At 48.8% G+C, this 17369-nt stretch overlaps 1 protein-coding gene across 4 annotated transcripts in view; it reads right to left on the reverse strand.

Annotated features, from left to right (window-relative positions):
• Positions 1 to 1254: 1254 nt before the first annotated feature.
• The window catches only part of LOC116946255 (monocyte to macrophage differentiation factor 2-like), a 38356-nt gene continuing 22241 nt past the window's right edge, over positions 1255 to 17369 (reverse strand). For all 4 annotated transcript variants that reach the window (XM_032961277.2, XM_032961275.2, XM_032961274.2 and 1 more), the window contains 5 exons: positions 12540 to 12700; positions 11054 to 11128; positions 9894 to 9995; positions 7669 to 7738; positions 1255 to 6461 (listed from right to left, as the gene is read on the reverse strand). In XM_032961277.2, coding sequence (XP_032817168.1) covers positions 6222 to 6461; positions 7669 to 7738; positions 9894 to 9995; positions 11054 to 11128; positions 12540 to 12700 — 648 coding nt within the window. In that variant the 3' untranslated portion in view covers positions 1255 to 6221. The remainder of the gene's footprint in view (positions 6462 to 7668; positions 7739 to 9893; positions 9996 to 11053; positions 11129 to 12539; positions 12701 to 17369) is intronic.

The following is a 17369-nucleotide window of genomic DNA, read 5'->3' on the forward strand; positions in this document are numbered from 1 at the left end:
ATTAATCCTTGATGGTTTCTGCGTGGATTAAATATCGGCCGTTCTATAGGATTCGGTGGGGGGGGGTAAAAAGTACGCGTGCGTACAGGGAGAGGGGGGGGTGGTCAAGTTGACAGATTTTTGCGTACCTACTAAATGGATGGCCTCTATTGTACTCGGAGAAACCCCACCAATCAGAAACAGAAAGGGTTTTATTCGCCATGAAAGTTCGCACAGCCAAGGAATTTACTTTGGCAGGAAGGTGCATACATTCAACATATAGGAATCTTAAATAAGTGGTATACAAGTCTAACTATACGAAAGGTACAAACTCTAACACTAAGGGGCTAAAGTATGTACAATTTTGAATAGATATTGAATATAAGTAGCTATAAGATACAATCTAAAAATACAAAAACTACAAATAGGGTAACATAGTGTAAATATGGCAAGGTGTCATTTTGTATATAAAATGTTAAAGTCAGTGTAAGCCCTTGGCCTTGTTGAAGAGGCCAGCAGCGGTTGGGAAGAAACTGTTTTTGTGGCGTGATGTTTTGGTCCTGATGGACCGAAGCCTTCTGCCGGATGGGAGTAGCTGGAACAGAGAGTGTCCAGGATGGGAGGAATCGGCCACAATCTTTCTCGCTCGCCTCATGGTCCTCGAGGTGTGCAGGTCCTCGAGGGTTGGTAGATTGCAGGCAATTACCTTCTCAGCAGTGTGGATGATAGGCTGCAGTCTGCTCTTGTCCTTGGCAGTGGCAGCAGCGTACCAGATGGTTATGGAGGAGGTGAGGATGGATTCAATGATTGCTGTATAGAAAGGCACCATCACTGTCTTTGGCAGGTTGAATTTCTTCAGCTGCCGTAGGAAGTACATCTTCTGTTGAGCTCTCTTGGTGAGGGAGCTGATGTTCAGTTCCCACTTGAGGTCCCGGGAGAGAATAGTGCCCAGGAAGCGGAAGGACTCCACAGTTTTGACTGGGGAGTCGCACAGGGTGATGGGGGTGAGTGGGGCACAACCATCTCAACTGTCTTTAGAGCATTTAGCACAGATGAGTTCAAGGACACAGCGACTCCCATCGCCATCCTGCCCCAACCTTAGCCAGCAGCCCAGTGTCATGCTTTGGGGGCGAATCACAAATCTCCACGTGATCCACCAACCCTACTTGCGTGCAAAAAACCAACCACTCGCGTCTGAAGGAATGGGTGATAGTTTTGGTGTGTGAACTTTGAACGAGGTGAGAGCACAACATTAAGTGACGACTTTAAATGCAGTAATATTCGTTTGTTTTATTTATGCTTGCTCGGCCAGCGCGCGCTCTGCGAGTCCATGTTTCAAACCGAAACAAACTTTTTAAGGATCGTCTGAACTGTTGTACCTAGGCTCAATTTTTGGATTAGTCTGAAAACTGGGAACATCCCGAGAACATCGTATGTACATGCCCAGCGGAAGGTATTTAAGATGGAGCAGGATCATCATGGAACAATAATATTTGTATTTGATCCTAAGAAGAGGCCCAAGTTGAAATTAGGTCTGACGATCACCCCATTTTCACAAGATTCAAACCTGTCAATGCTTCATATATATTTTTTATTCCAAAAACTAAATAAAAGCAATTATAACATATCACCATTGCCTTCTCTAAAAGGTAAGAATGCCATCCTGTTTCGCAAACGTAACTTTAGCCTATTTCTCTTCTTGCAAAACAGCGTGCAAAAGTTAAAAGTGCATTAGTACAATAATAAACTGTGGTATAAAAGTGTTACCTTCCATGCACATTAACACTCGCACGCTGGGGGCGCGACGCCTGTTCGCCAGGAACAAGAATTTGACCACCGTTACAAAAGTGATCCGTTTCCCGCAAGAGCTCGACGTTTGCCCCGTCCATACAGAGCTCTCATATCACCACCAGACAGTACATTCACGCGGCAGCCAAAGCTCAAACCACGGGCGACCATAATTCGTAGTCGTAGAACAGTGCCCCTGTTCAATAGCCGCCATGGGGGTCCCTTTGGCTTCCTCACGTGGGTCCCCCATGGCTATTTGTCTCTCAAACTCAAAAATCGATCCCACGACTTAGCGTGCAATAAGTGCTTAAGTGTGCTCCATGCGCACACGTGTGCGTGTTTTTTGGTTAAAGTTGCCAAAAGCCACCCTACCAAAGTGTGGTGATCCCATTTCTCCTTCGTTTAACCAGACGAGAGCCCAGCGAGCATCATTGTTCCTCTCCTGAATGAGAATCTGGGTATCCCGCAATTATAAAATCGGTTACGTTTCGCTACATTTTGTGGATTCTTTTTTTACTTGACCATTTTTTAGTAAGCTGTACGATACCGTTACATAAAAAAAAATCTTTATCATCCAGAAATCACCAGGCAACTGTGTTGGGGATTGAACCCTTGGATCGTTTAAAAAAATGGCTCGGTGGTGAGGATAAATGACCACGAGATTTGTTCAAGATGCCACATTTTTTTGAAACTGGGCAGGTCTGTACCCTCCGCTCTTTTTAAACCACCAGGAATATCAACTTGTGAAATGCGTCAACTCACCGTTTAAAATACACACATATTAATTAATACATGTTTTCTTTTACAAATACATACTAGTCGTTTACAAAATGTAAGTTAAGAAATGAATGGCCAGTTCAGTTCCCATGTATAAAAAAAAAACATTCTGAACTGCCTAAAACACGACAGGTATCATAGAATACTCTCCGTATGGACACCAAAGGGTGTCTCCGTTTAGTTCAGTGTCCATCCTTGTAGTTGGTGCTCGTCTGCCCCTTCCTCAAGATGTATCACCGCTCTCTGCAAGCCGCTACATTCACGCACTTATGTCCTCGTTTATGAGGACGCCATTCATCCAGAAGAGCCTCAATGGGTCTCACAATATGCTCACAGGAGGACCTTGTTTTGGGATGTTTTCCCAGTTCCGTGTTTTGAGGATCCTTTGCCTGTCAGAGGAAACCGATGTACCCAGAGAAACCCCACCGTACGAGGCAATAACCAACTCGCTGTGCTGACATCGCCTGGCCACCCGGAAGCCCAGCAAGTTTAAGGAGTCTGGGCAGCATATGATGATCTCTGCGTGATCCATCAATCCTGCATCCACATGTGCTGGGCCACAGGCATGCATCATCCTACACCTGCAGAATTTGTTTTATATTCCAGTTCAATTGTAGTAATAAGATCTATGGAGTCCGAGTAAATTTATTCCCATTCATTTTGCCTTCAGAATAAAAAAATACGTCCATAATCCCCTTCAGCTCAACATGGGCATTTGTCCAACACTGGTGTCTATGATTTACCGCACTTCCTAACCATCAATACATCTGTCAAATACAGCAGTATATGTCATGTCAAATTGACACTATACAAAACACAAGGCCCACAAGGGATCACAGGCTTCAAAGGCCAAACAACTATCTTTACATAATATGAGATTCTGTGTCACCGCATAAAAATGTAAATAACGTTTAGGTCCACCAATCTACGGATTTTGTGGTCCAATTTTTTTCCCAGTATCGTGGTGTTTAAGCAGTAAACCCTGGACTGGTTTTGACGTCTCTGGATCTTATTAGCAGGGTGTGGCCAGTTAAACAGATTCTCCTGGGTGTTCAGTCGTCACAGGCGGGGGTGTTCCACGAATCCGCTCAGTGCAGTACAGCAACATTGTAAATTATAAACCGAGTAAGCCATACTCTGATTATTAATTTAACACCTCTTGTTCTATTGTGCATGGTTATAAAATGTCTTGTGAAGCCCACATTAATCCCTAAAACATGTCCTTCGCATATTAATTTCTGTTTTAAATATAAACCTTTATTTTAAAAGATTTCAAAGCATTAGAGAATCAAATGGGGGTCACAAGGCATCTGGATCACCCTGTACAACAACGGGGCCGTAGTGGAGCTGTGCAGAGCCAACTCGGTGTGGCACAGGGGAGGCCCCACGTTGTTTTTCCACTGCAGGATCCGAGCCGTGCTGCCGACGTCGCCTACAACGAAGGAACACGATGGAAATGATGAACCCTGCCCCTTGGCCCTGCTTGGCCCCGCTTGGCCCAAAGCCAGAATCATATTTATCGTGAGGCCACACGACCGTGGGGTTTGGTTTCAACTCGTCACGGCAAATAGCCAGCGGGGGAAACCACTGTGGCGGTGATGGCCCCCGCACTGGCTCAGCTCAGATGCGATGGTGAAAAAGTGATATAAGAGAAGTCGAAGCCAGTTTAGAGTTTGCCTGCTGAAAACAAATGCGGCTGAGAAGAACTGGTACAGAGCGCCATAGGCTGCTGGGCATACCAGAATCTTATTTGAGCATTATTTGGTGGAAGAGAACAGTAGCTATGAGTTACATTAATTCCGTAAACCGCAATCCACTGTGATGGCACATAATACATTTTGTACACATTTTTGCAGTCGGGATAATGGACATAGAGCACAGTGACGGAAACAGCGAATATCTGGTCACAGCTGCGATGGCGACTCCCAGTGACTTTGAAAGTAACGCTGGACAGCTGCGCTGTTGAGGCTGCCGCCGCAAATGCAAAGTGATCCATAGATAGATACCCCACCGATTTCTAATGACCTTGGTCTCGGTGCAGTGCACGACTGGTTGCAAGAGACACCTGTGCAATGGATTGTCCGAGGTGAAACAAATTGCGTGGCCCTCGCATTCACCGGACATAACTCACCGACACATTCTCCACTGGCGTAGCCCCGCTGGACTTTATCTGCTGTGGTCACATCGAATACCGTGTGTGTGTGTGTGTGCGCGCGATGCAAAATTATGCATCATTGTTGTAATCTAATCGCATGGGCTACGTTGGACAAGGTGGAGTATCAGCAGACTGTTAAGAGAGTTAACCTCGTGCGTTCAGATTGGTGGAAGACATCTGCCGGCGATGAAATGAAACGCCGGCTTCTCTACAATTTCTCCGTAGTGTTACAAACGCATCACCCTGCATAGGTCCATGATTCTGTTGGCAAAGGTAATTTGATATTAAATGACAGCACCCTCACCCCGATTTGTAATCTCACGATCACTTGCGTGACTTGCGCTGTTTGTGGAAGGTCCATATATATGACTTGTATGTCCTCATAACTAGCAACAATTGCTTCTGGTAAGTTCTAAACAACCATGCAGCTATACATTCATACAGGAGAACCCCTTTTTACCCGCGGCCCTATTATCCGCAACTCCTATTATCCGCCGCAGCTGTAGGGTCCGTGAAAAAAAATAGATTGTTCATGGCGCCATTTCTTCCTATTATCAGCAGCTATCTACAATTTTACCCAAGGTACATGGTGAAACTGCTTCCTAACAATCACCATTATTTTCGTGCGGATAAAGGAAGCTGCATGACAAATGCATGCTCTTAGCCACGGGGTTATCCGCAGGCAATGTATGTCACCCCATTACTCCTCATTGTCCGAGATTTTTTTCGCAGATTATTGGGAGTCACGCAAAACGTTCATGCTAATATCCACGGGGTTATCCGCTATTTTTTCATTCCATGGATAAGAGGAGTCAACTCGTGCATAACCCCGTGGATAATAGGATCCGTGGAGGTGTGTCCCTCGCATCACCACGGGTAAGAGAAGTTATCCTGTATATGCTGGAGTAATCGAAAAGTTTGTGGCCTGACATGGCAATTCGTATCCTTAAGGAATGATCATTTCCCTGCCCGATTTCTCTCAGCGTTTCCGTTGAAGTGCAATGCACTTGGTCCATCGTCATCACCGTCATGATCATCGATGACTCGATGCTTTAATCCCCAGCCAGGACAGCTGTTCATCTCTCTCCTCAATCTACTCGGAGCTTCCAGCTCAAGTTTCTTCATTGTCACTGGAACATCAACTCGTCTGCAAGTGAATCTTTACCTGCAGAGACATGTGGAAGGCACTGGGGGTGAGCCAGGTCTGGGAAGTGTGGGTTTTTGCTCCAGATGTCTCTGGATTCTCTTGACATTCATGAAAACAACCAAAATGTGTTTCTGTCTCTCCATATTTATACATTGACGTTTTTAAAAAAAAAAAAAACACACCCGTAAAAAGACCACAACGCAAGCCATCCTACTGCCACGACACCGTGACGACCTCCGTGAAGGTATTGCCACCTCAAAAGTAAAGCCGTAGCGTCACGTCCCTCCCACACATCAGGCCACAAAAGACTTTTCGACCCACCGTCCCGATCGCCACGCGTACGCGCCGCGCGCACAACAAACCGCCGCCGCCGTTTCAAAAGTCCCACACGACGCGCACGCCGAGCGGTTCGGCGGCCGCCCCGTCGACGCCGCCGGCCCCCCGCCCGTAGAGGTGGTGCCAGATGGCGAAGTAGTGCACGGTGGCGCCCAGCACCACGAACACGTGCCAGATGGCGTGCGCGAACGGCACCAGCCCGTCGCTTTTGAAGAACACCACTCCGAGGGCGTACAGGGCCCCGCCCAGCGCCAGCTCCCACACGCCGTCCTGCTCCGGCTGTCGGGATTTTGTTTCCCCATTCAGAATGTGGATCAGAATGGGGATCAGAATGGGGATCAGAATGGGGATCAGAATGAGTTTATTCAGACTCGAGGGGGAATACGGTGAGCTGTGAAGCTCTTTTTTTCCCCACCGATGTCCAGTCGGGGCACGGGGATCAGAACGTTACAACAGCAAAAATACAAAAACACGATAGGAGTGCAAAGTACAGGAGAGGTGAAAACAAATAAACTAAAAATATATACATACACAAATAAAACTAAACATTTTTTTTTATCTTACCAGGTAAAGCCCACAGAGCTACTAACTTAGTTTACAATATAGACCTGACATTGACTTTTCCAAGACAGAGGTTCTTTGTAAGCCATCTGGCTACCATGAGAGATTCGTTCATGAGGCTATCCACATATACAAGCACAGAGACAATTTCAACCGAGAAGATGGATTCTGGCTTAGCAATCATTGGAAAGATTTGATAAACCATTTCCGGTCTTAATTGATTGTTCACGCTTACAGTGGCTTTCAGACAGCATACATAAAAAAAAAAATGTCGTCTCCCCCCTCCTCTTTTCAGAACATAGATGGACTAGTCCGTCTAAATAAACTGCCAAATCGCTGCGCGTGGCGCTAACGTTTTTTAAATTGTATTTTTAAATAAATAAATACGCCGTTTAAAAATAAATAAATTTATGCAAACCGACACACCTGAAGACGACCGTTTGTGTTATGGTCGAAACGTCGTGAGAATTTTTTATTGTTTTATATATATTTTATTATTTTGTTGTTTCCCTTCAACGTGACTTTACCGAAAGAACTAAGAATATGAATTACTGCAGTCACGAAAGCTTTAAATAAAAAAATATAGACCTGGCCAAAGTAATCCATGTGACCACGGGGAGAACATCCAAACTACAAATATACAGACGTCAGGGTCGGAATGGAACCCACGAGCTCCTGTATACCAGGCGAGGTAATTAACATTTCCCCACCGTGCCTGCATTTACCTATCGGCCTCCCTCCCTGTCTGTTTGTCTGTCCATATGCTTGTCTGTCTGTCTATCCTTAGTTCTCTCAGGGTCGAGATTGAAACGTCACAAAGACCCCCCCCCCCTCCCCGCCTGGTGTGCACGTGTACAGGTGTGCACGTACACAGGTGTGCACGTACACGGGTGTGCGTGCGAGTCATAGATGTGCTGTCACTCACGGATGAGAGGATGACAAGTGCTGGACACAGTCCCATTGTGGCATAGCACAGCAGCTCCAACAGCTTGTACCTGCAGGGCCAGGGACGTCGTCATCATCATAATCATCATCGTCGTCATCGAGTGGCTGGATGGTTTCAGTGTGGCAATGTCACGTGAGAGCACCGAGCCGGGGCAGATGGTGGCTCAGTGGTAGAGCAAGCAGTTCGCAATCGGATGGTCACGAGCTTAAATCCTGGTTTTGGGGGCGCGTTTTCTCGACCCATAGTAAAATTAGTACCACTTTCTACGGGTAGACTTGCCCTCGTCGTAGGAATGTGGAAGTTCCACCACTCTTGAGCAATGGAAAACAGGAGGGCCAGGACTGCCGAGATCCTAGATTCGGTTCTGGGTTTCAGTCGCCCCCGATCAAAACGGCTGTTCAAGTGCGGGTGTAGTCACCAATGACTACACAAAAATGAACATCACGTTAATTTTGGTTTTTTCCTTAAAATATGCATATTCCATCGCTGAGAGTCACAATGCTTTGTTTCGACTGACATGTGACAAACGACTCCGTCTCAACGAGCTTGACACGCAGCTGTAGCTCTCAGGGAGCTGTGTCACTCTGGCCTGTGCAAAGAGACAACGGCCGCTGGAAGTTGACGTCACAGAACTATTTCCGAGGTTCCGTCGTTCGCCTTTCATCCACACAAGCTACGCTTTCACACATTCTGTTTTTAAAGTTTCAGATACACAAACGCCGGAGTAGTTGCCAGTTTTACCGCAGCATCGAAAACCCTTCCATCTGTACAGTCCACACAGAGCGTCCAGATAAATTGGGATTCAGTTGACTATCTTCCCTATAAACATTCAGTGGTGGAGCAGCTGTGATATTGGAAAGAGTCCTGCCCCCTTTCTCCACTTCACGGACCAATACTGACGAGTATCGAGAAGTGTGGTAAGCAACCTCCCCTCTCCCCCCAATGACCGCCACACTATCGGAAGGCCGTAATTCACCACTGAATTGACAAAGGGCTGTTGCGGAGAGGCCATAAGCCAACAGCGAAGGAAAGGAGAGGGGGGGGTGCATGTGGACAATCGGACAGAAGGAGCATCGGACAACAGGGGCTGGCAGGTGACGCAGCCAGCAACTGCAGCTTCTCCGAGGAGCATTTCTCGATTTCTCGATTGTCTCCGGAGCTGCAGCTTTGGGTGGTCGCCTGGTGCCTCCCAACCCCTGCGGAGATTTGTCTCCTCCCCCAACATCACGGTGGCTAGGAGATGTTAACTACTTCGCCTGGTATGCAGGAGGTCGTGGGTTCGATCCCGACCCTGACGCCTGTATTTTGGGAGTTTGCGTGTTCTCCCCAGTGGTCGCGTGGATTTTTCTCCGGGTCGTCTGTTTTTTTATTCCTCCACATTTAGAATCAGCGTGCGCTGAGAACATTTGGCTGCTATACATTTCCACGTTGATAAGCCACTTCATTGGGCTACCATTTATGGCCAGGTCACTTTCCGAAAAGCGCCACATAGCTCAGTGCTAAAGTAAAACTAGTTAATAGTTAGTGCAAGGCGCTTCCCGCGTACACGGACACCCGATCGCACCATTCAAGTTATGCAGTCCCCTCCGCTGGCCTCCTTCCCAAGCGTCCGATTGACGTCAAGATTGCAGTGATTGTTTTGAAGATTTTTCACGGTCTTGCCCCCGCCTATCGCTGCGCTCTCATCTCGCTCGACTCGACGGCACGTTATCTCCACTCAGGCAAAGAAGGCCTCCCCTCTTTCTTACGAAGCCGCTCCCACGGTTATAGACCTTCGCTCCATGCGAGGCCATCGCTTCCTTCTCAGCTGCTGGGTCTGGAATTCTCTTCCGCTTGAACTCGGTGCATTCGAGTCTCTTACCTTTTTCAAGTCAAGATTTAAGACATTTCTTTGCATGCGCATAGAGATCAAGTTTATTTTATTGTTTTAATTTTACTTAATTTCTCGTATCCATTGGCCTGTTTGTATCCAACTCTGTCAATGCTTTTTTGTTTCCTGTGAACCGTCTAGACGTGCGGTTACAATTGTCGTTTCTAATATCAAACAACTGGTCCGGTCAACAGGAGTAGAGGGCGCGGGGGTAGTAACAAGTGGTTGATTGACGGTGTTTAGAGATGTAGTCACAATTAGATACAGCATGCATCCAAACTGGACCGTGTTGACGCGCGGCTCACCGCTAGCTCTGGGGCCTTGCTGGACTCACCTCTCGTGATACAGGCACACGTAGATGGTGCCCGCGCATGCCATGACCCACACCAGCCAGCGCATGTGTGCAGCCCATGGGCCCAGCTCACGTAGATTCAGCCTGAACGCAAAGACAATATACAAAGATCCCCCATATAGTCTTTAACAGACTGTTTGGGGCAAGTGCTGTTAGCGAGTGGCGCCTATCAAGGCCGGCACGGCACACAAGGGGGTGGGTGGCCAGCTCCACACAATGCACAAGCACACCGTACAAAGCATACACTCTGCCAACACGCACATGCAATCGTATAAGGTTCGCACGTATGCACGTACATATTTTTTTTTCTGGCAAATGCATTATTTTTATTACGCAAGCAACTGAGCCCATCATCTCTCTGTGGGGGGGGTGGGGGGGGGGTTTGTTCTTGAGTTAAAATAACTCCCGCCACAGGAATGTGGAATTTCCACCTCCGGCTCGGAGCCAATGACGGAGCTCGCTAGAGCGGGGGGGGGGGGGGGGGGGGGGGTGGGAACGCTGCGGCGTGAACGCGCGTGGCCCGCAATGTGCACTCGGACCCGGCACGATACGCCGACGAATCGACCGAAGCTCACGGTCGACCGCTTTCCGCCGTCGATTGCTGGGGACCCTGAACACGCGGCAGCCTCCCGAGAGCGGCGGGAATCTCCGCCGCACCCCCTACGGGCGATGCCCCGAGTGGCCCGAGTGGCCCGAGTGGCCCAAGTGGCCCGAGTGGCCCAAGTGGCCCAAGTGGCCCAAGTGGCCCGAGTGGCCCAAGTGGCCCGAGTGGCCCAAGTGGCCCGAGTGGCCCGAGTGGCCCAAGTGGCCCAAGTGGCCCAAGTGGCCCAAGTGGCCCGAGTGGCCCGGCTGATGACGACGCCGATGCCGCCACCAAGCTCCCCCCATCCCCTTTCTGTCCAGCGGCACGCGTGGGGGACAGAGCGAGAGACGATTTTTTTTTTCTCTTCCTCCCCCAACTATTTATGCTGCGCCATTCCGATTTAGTCGGGTCGTCGAACCGATGATCGGCAGGGTGATCGAGCAGCTTACGTTAATCGGATCCTCCCCATTCTTCGATCGCCCCACACGAGGGATCGAGGGATCGTGTGGGGCGGAGCAAGGAGAGAAGAGCGAAGGAGGGGAAGCGGAGGACTCCTTACCAGGGCGCGTACGAGGCGGCGATGAAGAAGTAAATGGTGACCCGGTCGCACATGTGGAAGCACTGCTCCACTCGCCTGTGTGGGAAGGCAGCCATCGCCATAATTACCATCGTCATCATTGCCATCATCGTTACCATTGTCGCCGTTACTCATTGTCATCGTCACCACCGTCAACACTACCAACGTCACAATTACCATAGTCATCATTACCATCACAATTATCGCCGTCAACACTACCAACGTCACAATTACCATAGTCATCATTACCATCACAATTATCGCCGTCAACACTACCAACGTCACAATTACCATAGTCATCATTACCATCACAATTATCACCGTCAACACTACCAACGTCACAATTACCATAGTCATCATTACCATCACAATTATCACCGTCAACACTACCAACGTCACAATTACCATAGTCATCATTACCATCACAATTATCACCGTCAACACTACCAACGTCACAATTACCATAGTCATCATTACCATCACAATTATCACCGTCAACACTACCAACGTCACAATTACCATAGTCATCATTACCATCACAATTATCACCGTCAACACTACCAACGTCACAATTACCATAGTCATCATTACCATCACAATTATCACCGTCAACACTACCAACGTCACAATTACCATAGTCATCATTACCATCACAATTATCACCGTCAACACAACCAACGTCACAATTACCATAGTCATCATTACCATCACAATTACTATCGTCATCAGTACCATCGTCATCACCATCAATAACCATCACTACAATCGTCATCATCATCACCATAATTTAATAGCTTCGTCATTCGATGTTGATAGAGCCACCCTTAACGCCAGGTCGTCTCAGAGTGCTGGACACGCAATCCAAGGGCATGCCCAGTGGACCTGGTTACTCGGAACCTGGCCTACATGTGGGCATTAGACTGGCAGTAGGAGGGCGACGTTCCCTACGCGTAATCCCCAATAATAAACTGTGCAGACCATAACACCAACCCGAAAAGTGTAGGATGAATCAAAGCCAATTATGTAATTTATTATAATGCCAACTATTAGCCCAGGAGAGCCTCATACGAGAGATACAGCAAGTGGGACGACGAGGGAGACGGAGGGAGAGATGGCGAGGGAGACGGAGAGAGAGACAGAGTGGGACGGCGAGGTAGATGACAAGTGAGAGAGAGACGGAGAGAGAGAGACGGAGAGAGAGACGGAGAGAGAGAGACGGAGAGAGAGACGGAGAGAGAGAGACGGAGAGAGAGAGACGGAGAGAGAGAGACGGAGAGAGAGAGACGGAGAGAGAGAGACGGAGAGTGGGACAGCGAGGGAGATGACGAGTGAGACGGAGAGTGAGAGAGAGACGGAGAGAGAGACGGAGAGAGAGAGAGACAGAGAGCGGGCCAGAGAATGGGACGGCCAGCAAGACAGCGAGCTAGACGGCAAGAGACATGGCAAGTGCGCCCAGCCCGGCCCTCACTGCAGGTGGCTCTTCCTCCAGGAGATGGTGTGGAAGAGCGTGGAGACGGTGAAGAGCGCACAAAGGCCCAGGCCGTACACGCAGGCCGTGACGCCCTCCAGGGGCCCGTCGGCGCGCCTGTGCAGCAACAGACTGCCCAGGGTGCTCGGGAGAATCCACAGCTGCGAGCGGCACAAACACGAGCGACACGCACGGAACGGCCGGCTCCGTTCATCGCACACAAACATCGTCTTGTGCCGCCGCTTGCTCCAACAGCCGGTGTTTAAAAGTCGTTCGCCTCTCCGATTATAACGCGAGGGGACTGAAGGGCCGTAACGAGCCGCGGCGTCACGCGGTTGGAATGGGGCCTCTTGGTGCGACAAATGAAACGGGACTTGCAAGCAGTCTCATGAGCAACCTGTTCACTGCCCTGGTGCAGTTGCACACTGCCTGCACACTCGACAGCTACCACACTTTGCCCGCCTTCATAGGTGCTCACTCATAACGCTTTCCCAAAAAGTCTGTTATGGATATCCAGCGTATTTTTGTCTTATCGTTTGTAAAAAAATATATATATGGGAGAGTATGTGTGTGTGTGTACAAATGCTTCAGCCCGCATCTTGGCATAATTTCTCATGCAACATTTCAGCCACAGCACCAGCCTTGGGACAGCTCTGGCTGCAATTGATCCCTCGCCCACATGGTCTATAAGTTGTACACGTAGTAGTAGTAGGCTTTCGCGACCAACATTATCCATAAGAGGTTGTTTTAGCATTAGATTGCGTAAATATAAATGTGTCGTTAAACCCGCCACTACCCAACACAGCCACTTGGTAAGGTTTGTCGCATAAACAAAACATGTCAATTACTACTTCAGCACATCGCTGTGTTGGGGAGTAAACCCACAACATTTACAATTGGAGTACGACGTTTCGCCGGTAATTACAACTAGCATCATCATGTGACAGCCGCAGTTGTGAAGAAAGCCTTAAATAGATAGATCAACGTGACGCCATCACTTGTGAGCCAATCAGGTGGGAAGACGATGGGGGTGGGGGTGGTTAATGTATTCATAAACAAAATCAAAGGATATATATCAATGGTTGGGTTAGTCACACTTAATCAACATAAATAATGTATGTACATCATGTACGTACATTACGGATGGTCTATAAGGCTCAAAGGGTGATCTCTGCGTCTGTGTAGAACCGTGCGTGAATTGCTCCTCGGGGACGAGCGGAAGTCTCCTGGTTCTTGCAGTGTTCGACGAGAAGCAGCGTTCAATTAGGTTCAGGTGCCGAGTTCAATTTGCCAACCGCGCCTAACACCGGCGCTGAACCTTCCCGAAGTCGGATTCAACTTTAAATGAGCACCGCTCACAGCAATTACCCCGAACAGCACGACCTTGCCAATTGGTACAGTTTTTTGGGAGATTGTTTCATTCTTGTCCATTTGTTGTTGCTGCTGTAACCAGGTTTATGTAACCAGGTCCCCATCAAAAATTAACAATTGTTGCCCACTGGGGTTTTACCTGCGGCGAAATGAAACCTAAATAAAAGGCGTCTGTATGGCTAAACGTGTGAGGTAGGGTGGGGTGGGGTAGTGTAGCTATTCGCGCGGTGCGCTATGAACCCGGCCACCCCGATTTAAATTCCCACGCACGGCCAACACCGGTGACGATTATCTGAACCGGTCCTGGGCCTCCCCTAGGTCGACTCGGCCTCAATTGAGTAACTAATGCTACGTGTAAAGACATTGTCTCAAGGAAGACAAAGGCGGCCAGGCGTGGTGTTGGCCACCCACCTCCTCGTGTGCCATTGCTGGCCTTCCATAGGTGCTCGCTAACAGCACTTGCCCCAACAGTCTGTTGCAGGCTATACGGGGGATCTTTATCTTTTTGCGGTAGGGTTTTCCACTTGTCCTGAATTTACCAGGATCATCCTCTCGTCGGGGCAGATGTTCTCCTGGGGAATCTGTGAAGTCTTCCGGGGACACTAAAAGTCCCGGCGTTTGTGAGTTACATGATATATACCACCACCACATAGCTCAAGACAATGCATTCACATGCAGTTCTCCCCTCCTCCGGTGTTTGTGTCTCAGGAGGTGGCATCCGCAGTGTCTGTGTGCATGTGCCATCGATCTTTGAGACAAGGTGCGAGTCTGGTCACGAAACCAAATGCCAGTGCGCATACCTGCGGTGTAACCGCAAACCCTTTGTCAGGAGCGCCAAAACCGGTTTGGCTGAGTTCTCGGCTGCGGGCATGATCTACTTGGTGATTGTAAAATACCTTTCCGTAATATTCTCATTGAGCATCACGCCCTCTTGTGCCATCCCGGATTCATAAGTGATCGTGGTGTGTCTTTGTATATTGATGTTCGCATATATGCATAGGTACGTCCGTGTGTGTGTGTGAGCGTGTGCGTGCGTATTTGTGTATGTGAATGGGTGGGTAAGTGGATAGTTGGATGAGTAAGTGGTTGAGTGGGTAGGTGAATGGAAGGTTTGGTGATTTATTGGGTAGGTGAGTGAATCTTTAAACATGTTCATAGTGTCTTCAATGGCATGTGTATTTATATATTGTTGTTCAATAGTGCCTTTAATTGTCAGCTGGGTAGCCATCCACTCGGGCTAATGACTCTAGCTAAATTAGCCAAACAGATGTTCATCTGAGGACACACACACACACATACAAAACAAAGACAAATATCACGTTCTTGGTTCTTTCGGTGAAGTCACGTAGAATGAGAATAAAACAATAAAACAAAATAAGACAATAAAATTCTCACGACGTTTCGGCCACAACACAAGTAGCCTTCTTCAGGTGAAGGAACAGAACTGTCGGGACAATGAAGCGCTGTCGTCCCGACAGTTCTGTTCCTTCACCTGAAGAAGGCTGCTGGTGTTGTGGCCGAAACGTCGTGAGAATTTTATTGTCTTATTTTGTTTTATTGTTTTATTCTCATTCTACGTGACTTTACCGAAAGAACCAAGAAGATGAATCCTTGCAGTCACGAAAGCTTTAAATCGAAAAATATCACATGTATAGCCTTAACAGACTGTTGGGGCAAGTGCTGTTAGCGAGCACCTATGAACGCTGGCATGGCACACAAGGGGGTTGGTCTGGCCAGCAGCACGCCCGATGTTTACACACTGTACCAGATACTCATTTGAGGCTGAGTAGACCTAGGGGAGGCCCAGGAGCGGTTCAGATAATTGTTACCGCTGTTGGCCGTGAGCGGGAATCGAACTCAGGACGCCAGGTCCGTAGTGCAGCACATGCATACATAAACACACACACACAAAACACGCAAACACGTAAATGCACACACAGACAGACGCACGCACGCAATAGCCAAAGGACAGACTGTACGCGTATTGTTCACGATCTATTGACCACCGCTGGGCTGAGCACAGTCATCAACTTTGCTCAATGCATTTGGTGGCGGTGGTGGGAGCTGAGTGGGCGATGGCTTTTGAAGCCAGAGTTTGCCGAGGCCGCTGCTTTCCCATCACGTCGCCCCCCGCCGCCCCCCTTTACCCCGTAAAAGAATTCTCTCTCCTGCCCCCCCCCCCACCACCGCCTCCTTTGTCCACCACACACAAACGGCTGAATTAATGCGCAGGGAAAACAACGGCAGCAGTCACGGAGCACGAATCACCCCCTCGTGTCTGCCAATCGCCGCTCTCTCTCGCTCGCTCGCCCGTAGAACGCGGAACGCACCACTTCTAAAGGGGCGAGAGCAAAACAGAGATCTCGATTTTCTTTGAAATATACTAACAGCATGTATGCACGTTGAACTTCTGTCGTGCCATACGTAGCCAACGGCACTAATCGGAGGTGACAGATCCTCTCTCCACGCTGTATGAATGGTATACAGATACGGATCAACCTCTTTACACACATATACATCATGTAAAGAAAGGTCGTGTGGCAGCGTCTTTGTCGTTTGTTGCAGAGGTATGCGGGGGCGAACGGCCACCCTGGTTAACGCTGTGGATGCGTTCACCAGCCAACACGCGGACCGTCTGCTTCTCACGGCGGACGTCAGATGAGGAGGGCCCGGAGGAGGATGCCGGTGGCGAGGTCCCCGAATTTGCCAGACGTCGAAACATCGCCCTACAAATGTACTTCCTATGGTTAAACGACATCGTAACATCGCCTCCCACCCCCCCCCCCCCCCCCCCCACGTAGCAGGCTTTCGTGACCAATATCATCCATAAGAGGTTTTTTTGGGATCGATCGCGTAAATATATAAATGTGTCGTTAAACCCCGCACCACCTGACACAGCACAGCCAACTAGTAAGGGTTGTAACGTCAACAGAACGTGGCCAATTCGTCACTAGTGCAGCAACACCGGTGTGTTGGAGAGCCAAGCCACAACATTTACAATCTGAGTACGACGTTTCGCCAGTAATTACAACTAGCTTCATCAGGCGACAGACAGATTTGTGGAGGAGTCCACCTGTTCCTCATATAGAGGCGTAGATTTGGTGACCGCGCTTCTGCGCTCCTGCGTAAACAAGTGTCTGTAAGGCGTGGGGTCTCCACGAGCGATAGCCTGGCGCTGTGAGAATGGCACAATCGCCAGACGTGCTCGTCACCCGACTTGATTCGGCCACTTTCTATTGGCTTTTCGTGTCCGTCGGAGACAAGTTACGCTTGTTCACCAGCGATGGGGATCGTATAAATGTCGGTGCCCACCACACGACTTGAAGCTATTACAGAACCTTCGACAGATCCTGCCCTTTGAGTGAAACCAATCAACCTCTGGGCTGTATTTGTTTTAATGGGGCACAAATAAAAATAAAAACACAGGGGGTGTGATAGATTTTTTTTATACATAGCTTG

This window comes from Petromyzon marinus, chromosome 26, assembly GCF_048934315.1.
Source record: "Petromyzon marinus isolate PM22_M1 ecotype Great Lakes invasive population chromosome 26, UKy_Petmar_22M1.pri1.0, whole genome shotgun sequence".
Taxonomy (NCBI): Eukaryota; Metazoa; Chordata; class Hyperoartia; order Petromyzontiformes; family Petromyzontidae; genus Petromyzon; species Petromyzon marinus.